This window comes from Oncorhynchus masou, chromosome 18 (assembly GCF_036934945.1).
Source record: "Oncorhynchus masou masou isolate Uvic2021 chromosome 18, UVic_Omas_1.1, whole genome shotgun sequence".
NCBI lineage: Eukaryota > Metazoa > Chordata > Actinopteri > Salmoniformes > Salmonidae > Oncorhynchus > Oncorhynchus masou.
In genome coordinates, this window is record NC_088229.1 from 54434941 (window position 1) to 54441801 (window position 6861).

The 6861-nt window shown below is 41.9% G+C and overlaps 1 protein-coding gene across 5 annotated transcripts in view; it reads right to left on the reverse strand.

The window, feature by feature from the left end:
* The window catches only part of LOC135504832 (signal transducer and activator of transcription 5B-like), a 33299-nt gene extending 27256 nt beyond the window's left edge, over positions 1 to 6043 (reverse strand). For 3 of the 5 annotated variants that reach the window (XM_064923723.1, XM_064923718.1, XM_064923724.1), the window contains exons 1-3: positions 5290 to 6043; positions 3278 to 3418; positions 2187 to 2343 (exon numbers count right to left, since the gene is read on the reverse strand). In XM_064923723.1, the coding sequence (XP_064779795.1) occupies positions 2187 to 2343; positions 3278 to 3405 (285 nt within the window). In that variant the 5' untranslated portion in view covers positions 3406 to 3418; positions 5290 to 6043. The remainder of the gene's footprint in view (positions 1 to 2186; positions 2344 to 3277; positions 3419 to 5289) is intronic. The other 2 variants (XM_064923720.1, XM_064923719.1) reach the window with 2 other exon arrangements.
* Between the last annotated feature and the right edge of the window lie 818 nt (positions 6044 to 6861).

The window sequence follows — 6861 nt, forward strand, 5'->3', positions numbered from 1 at the left end:
ACTAACGGAACTTTTTGGACTTTTTGTCCGACCTTTAGGCTGGACTTGCACACGCGTTCGGATTTGTTCACCAAACGCCCTAACAAAGGAAGGTATTTGGACATAAATTATGAAAATTATCAAACATTTATTGTGGAACTGGGATTCCTGGGAGTGCATTCTGATGAAGATCATCAAAGGTAAGTGAATATTTATAATGCTATTTCTGACTAATGTTGACTACCGTAATTTCCGGACTAAGCCGCTACTTTATTCCCTCGCTTTGAACCTCGCGGTTTATACAATGAAGCGGCTAATTTATTGATTTTTCCCGCTTTCACAAGATTCATGCCGCCAAAAAACTGAGCACCGTCACATAATGTGACGTAAATCGAGCTCGCTCAAACTTCCCATCATTCTGATTACGGTAGTAATTTTGTCACCCTCATCGTGGCAAAGACACAGAGAAATGCATATGATGCAGCTTTCAAGTTGAAGGCGATCAATCTGGCTGTTGGAAAAGGAAATAGAGCTGCTGCATGGGAGCTTGGCCTTAATGAGTCAATGATAAGACGTTGGAAACCGCAGCGTGAAGAACTGACTCAGTGCAAAAAGACAACAGCTTTCAGAGGGAAGAAAAGCAGATAGCCCAAAGTATTTCCAGCCACTCGACATCAGTGTAAATAGTGAATTTAAGGTGGCGCTCCTTGTTCAGTGGGAGGCTTGGATGACAAGTGGGGAGAAATCCTTCACTAAAACGGGCCGCAGGCGAATAGCATCTTATGGTCAAGTCTGCCAGTGGGTCCTGACAGCGTGGAGCATTGTCAAAAAATCCACTATCATCAACGGGTTTCGAAAGGCTGGACTGCTGCGTGTTGAAGGGGCAGCATGAGCTCAGCGGGGTATTTGCCTCCGGATGAAAGTGACGAGAGCGACAATGAAAATGATCCAACATCGGATGAAGCAATTCTGAGGCTATTCAACTCCGACACCGAAGGAGATGACTTCAGTGGTTTCAGTGCACAGGAGGAGGAAGATAGTGACCAATGACTTTCTTGGTAGGCTACTGTTTTAATTTTTGTTACAAGCCGTGTTTCCTTAAAGCCTATTTATTTTTGTTACAAGCCGTGTTTCGTTTAAAGGCTGTGTAAAGTTAATTTGTTTCAATGTACCGGTAGGCACCTGCGGCTTATAGACATGTGCGGCTTATTTATATACAAAACACATATTTTTTAATAATTCAGTGGGTGCGGTTTATATTCAGCTGCGCTTAATAGTCCAGAAATTACGGTACATAACATGGCGGATATCTCTTTGGCTGGTTTGGGCTTTGAGCGCCGTACTCAGATTATTGCATGGTGTGCTTTTTCCGTAAATTAAAAAAAAAACTGACACAGCGGTTACATTAAAGAGAAGTTAATCTGAAGTTCCATGTATAATAGTTGTATCTTTTATCAATGTTTATTATGAGTATTTCTGTGAATTGGCTCTCTGCAAAATCACCGCATGTTTTGGAACTACTGAACATAACACGCCAATGTAAAATGAGATTTTTGGATACAAATATGCACTTCATCGAACAAAACATGTATTGTGTAACATGAAGTCATGAGTGTCATCTGATGAAGATCATCAAAGGTTAGTGATTAATGTTATCTATATTTCTGCTTTTTGTGACTCCTCTCTTTGGCTGTAAAAGTGGCTGTGTGTTTCTGTGACCTAACAATTGTTTGTGGTGCTTTCACTGTAAAGCCTTTTTGAAATCAGGCACTGTGGCTGGATTAACGAGAATTGTATCTTTAAAATGGTGTAAAATACATTTATGTTTGAGTTGAATTTTAATTATGAGATTTGTTGTTTTGAATCTGGCGCCCTGCACTTTCACTGGCCGTTCGGTGGGGTGGGACGCTACCGTCCCAAATATCCCAGAGAGGTTAATGAACACAAACTAGTGTAGGTGTCTCTCCCATGAAGGTAGAGTGTTATAACTACAGACAGGCATTTATATGGAACCTGCTCAATGGTGCGTCAACCTAAAACAGAGACGTTAGGTTCGCTTCGAGATGCTACAAGATACGTTTGTTTTGGGGGGGGGGTTAGGCATTGTCTCCTGTGCTAGAGAACCAGAAGACATGTAAATCAAGCTGCGTTACACCAGACATCCGCTACTACTTGGGGTTCACACTCTGGCCCCTTTGGTCTCTTACCTTGAGCTGGCTGGCGTAGTGTCCCAGTTTGATCTTGAGCAGGAAGCCGTCCTCCCCCACTTGGTGCTCTGCCTTCCTCTGCAGCTCCTGCACCAGGCTGTCCAGCAGACGCTTGGCCTTCAGCTCATCCTGGGGGTTCTCCAGCTCCACAGAATCCCTGGGTTGCCGGGTCAGGGGTCAAACAGACAACATCAGAAGTACTATGTTGTGGGACATGGGTTTATATACTCATTATCCATGCCTTTATCTCCAGCTCTCTAAATGTAGCACACACAAGCTCCCTTTTGTCCTGTGTAACCTTCTGTGCATTTCGCACAACATTGTTCTAACACGTGCACACAAGTACTACAGATGTAAACTAGCTCCATAGCCATTTCCAGCACATACACATTGATGTGAAATCTTAAATGATAAATGTGCTACTGTCCCTGTCAAATTAGACTCAATTCCTTAGAAACACGCACACACATTTAGCCTAAAGTTCTCTGGGTTTCCAGGTCCCTAAGAGACTTTCTTTTTTTTTTTTTTTTTTTACATTACCAACAATCAAATGTGCAAACAAGACAGACTCCTTTTCATGTACAGTCACACACACACACTAATGTTTTCCACTGTTCGGAAGTGAACTAAAACTGTCAAGACCCACTCAAGACTACAGAGAATAAGCGAAAAAATAACTAACAAATGCCATTGCTACCGCTCTTGTGCACACACCCGCATGCAATACATATTTCACCCTTTTCTCAGTCAGTGCACTTTGCAACAACTGTTTTGTGGCTAAGTCAAAGCGTCATTCAGTTGAAGCTTGTCAAATGAAAAATGATACTCTGCATGAGCAGTGCATATCATGCCCTTGTTAAAGCAAGGCCAATGCAAATTCAAGTCTCAAGTAAAATACCTGTGTGTGGGACTTTTAAGCACCTATTTGAATGTGTGCATGATTTGTCCACAATTTGTATATAAAAAAAACTCTAGCCTATATTAAGACATGCATTAGGACTGCAGCCATCAATATGATCAATAAGACTAACTTGGATAAATAAAAGAGGGGAAAAGGGATAAAAGCCATGAGAAAAGTGGTGTAAACTCACCAGAGCTGCCCCTCGATCCACTGGGCCAGGTAGTGACGCACCTCTATGGGGAAGTGCTGTCCGTAGAGAGACTGCATCTGGTGCAGCGCATCCCCCTGCAACTGTTGGGCCTGGATCCACACCGCCATCCTCCTTCAGCCCCTTGCCCCGAGCACACAAAGGAGGTGAGAGAGAGGGGTAAATGCAGAGAAGTGGAGAAAAGAGGGAGAGTGGAGGAGAGAGGCAGAGGGATGAGAGAATGTTAGAGTTGGTACAGCAGAGCAGAGGGAGAGCAGAAGAGATAGGGTGAGTGAAGGAAATGGTGAGTGAAGCAAAGGGGAGAGGAGGAAGGAGGGTGAGAGTGGGTAGAAGAGAAGAAAGGATGGGACAAATAAATGAGGGAGAGCAGAGGAAACAGGTGAGGATGGAGGGAGAGTAGAGGAAAGGATAGTGTCCGAGATGCGTGAAGGAAAAGTAAAGAGTAACGGGGAGACAGACGGGAAAAGTTAAAATTGTGTGTGGGGTGACAATAAAATGAATAGGCTGTGTCCTATCCTGGAGAAACTCTATGCTCCGGGCTGTCACCGGCAGAATGAGAAGGACCAGCAGCTGACAGACTCAGGATGTTGTTGACCAACAACCTCATTAAATCTGGACATGCAAAAACCTTACTCCAGCCAAGCCATTGCCAAAGCATTGGTTTAACAGGTGATGGGAAGTGTGCCATTGACTAAACCTAAACCCACTCCGAACACTCCTTTCAAATCTGGTGCCAGCATTGGGTTAGGAGTGGAATGACAACTTAGCTAGTAGTCTTAGGCCAGAGTAGGCTCTAGTGATGCAGCCCAGTCTTTTGCATGGATAGAAGATATACACATCTTTTTCCAGGTTTGCAGTGTCAAATGGGATATGGATGCTGCCATTCCTCAAAGTTTGCAAAACCATATTGGCATACTCAAATGTATGGTCAAGGAACACTATTCTCGTCCAGTAATTTGCCTTAAACTGCTGACATGAATGCAAATGCTTGAGAGGCTAGTTAGTAGTATGCATTGAGCCCAACAAGAATCCTTCATACCCTTCAGCAGAAAAATATTGTTTGCATGTTGTCTCATAAAAATCAAACAGCACATTCATCCACAAGCATTTCGCTACACCCGCAATAACATCTGCATGTGATCAATACAATTTGATTTTAACACGCAATTCGTGCAGCTAGCCATCAACACAAGTAAGGGTTTTTGGCCAGTCTAAAAACCGTTCCATGTATAATAACTAACTGTCCAAAAACTATTACTTGTATGGATAGGTAGCTGTATGAATGGCGTGTTTGCCATGTTTACAATTTATACAGTGTACTGACACTGATGTATAATATAATATGAATGTGTGGGAGACAGCGTTGGACATGTAGCTTCATAGCACCACATCATGGAATGTCCATTTTGCAAGCATTTGATTTCGCTTTCGGGTATAGCCAGCTGATTGACAGTTCTACTTCTGTTGTGATAAACAGTTTAGCTAGCTATAACTAGGCACAATATAGTTTGTAATCTGGCCAACTAACTTCGTTACCTACTGTAACTAGTGTCTTTGTTTTAACTAACTTTACTGCGAGCACCGTTAGGGAAGGCTCAAGGCAAGCGTTTCACGGTTAAGTCTACATGCGTTGTATCCGGCACATGTGTGATATTTTTATTTGATTCGAAGCTAGGTAGCTAACTAGCTCAGTTAGCCAGTTAACTATTTAGCTAAGTGAGTATTGTTAAAGTACATAGATAAACAGGCGAGGTAACGTTACCTAGCCTGTTTGCCAGTGAAAACATGCGTGTTGATAGCAGCTACTGTAGCTAACGAACGCTAGCTATCTGATTACGTTAGTTGGACGACACATAACCAACTAGATAGTTAGTTAGGACCTTAGAAATAAAATGCAAATCGTGCATTAGGTTGCAGTCTAGCTAACGTCAGACAAGTTAGTTTACAAATATTTCGAAATGTAAATAAAAACACGAGATCAATCAGTCGCTTACCTATATCCAGACAGCAAATCTGATTTAGATCATAGGGCACAGGAAACACCAAAACTAAGCCCTTCAAAACGTTTTGTGTTTAACGTTCCCTAGCTAGCTAGCGTTACCCAGAATGTTGCGGTTTGTCATATCGAACCATTACCGGTATCGTAATGGCCAGTTTTCAATTCGCTTGGCAAGAAAATCAACTAGCAACCAGCTGTTGCTGCTACTATATAGCTAACAAACTAACGTTAGCATAAAACTATTTGCATGCACCACCCACTTCCGGGGAGAATGCTCGTTTTGGTTGTAGCAGCGCTACCTCCTCCGTCTTATAGCTAGCTGAAATATGCTAACGTTATTTATATAAGCTAGTTAACACAAAGCCATGCAAGTGTAACACCAACTACCATGTAGACCCTAAATACATTGGTACGGGTGGGGGCATATTGTAATGTATTTCCGCTCTAGTCTAATAAAACGGAGACAATTCTTTGTTCTGTTTGTATTATTGGTCCAGCTTCATCAGAAGCATATCATATAGACGCAGCTCTGGTTTCTTCTACGTGGTAATGATGAGTCGTTCGCGAATGAACGGATCTTTTTTCGGGGTGCGAATCGCATCGGTGAAGGCCATTCAGTTGGCTCCCTGATTTGCATCCTACTACTACTGCTTTATGAGCTCAAGGCAAAGTTGTTCTGCAGATAAGAGACAATAATTATCTACAGACGATGAATCCTCACTACAGAAGCAATACATAGTGGGGAGAGCGCATCAATCTGGTCCACGCGGATGATTGCAGTGCGTGAAAAAAATGTAGTTTTTGTTCTAGGTCGATTTTTAAGCATTTTGAACGAAGAGCCGTTTGGTAGCCAAATGAGCCGGCTCACTGATACGACTCGGTCTGCTCATCACTACTTCGCGGGAAGGTACTCGAATAGCCTCCAGACTCTTCACTTGGCTTCGTTTACAGTTCCCCCTCACATGGGGACAGTGGTGTAAACTTTAAAATACTTAAGATAAAATGCTTTAAAATGCTAATTCAGTCGTTTTTTGGGGTATCTGTTACTTTACTATTTACTACTTTTACTCCACTACATTTCTGAAGAAAATAATGCACCTTTTACCCCATAGATTTTCCCTGACACCCAAAAGTACTTGTTACATTTTGAATGCTTGTCAGGACAGGAAAATGGTCCAATCAGACACTTAACAAGAGAACGTCCCTTGTCATCCCTACTGCCTCTGATCTGGCAGACTCACTAAACACAAATGCTTGGTTTGTCAAATATTGTGTGTTCGCTAGCCACAAATAAAGAAAAATAAATTATGCCATCTGCTTTGCTTAATATAAGGAATTTGAAATTATTTATACTTTTGATACTTAAGTATATTTTAGCAATTACATTTACTTTTGATAGTTATGTTTAATTTAAACCAAATACTTCTAGACTTTTACTCAAGTAGTATTTTACTGGGTGACTAACTTTTACTTGAGTCATTTTCTATTAAGGTATCTTTACTTTTACTCAAGTATCGCAATTGCATACTTTTTCCACCACTGCATTAAGCCACTGAAGGTGTTGTGG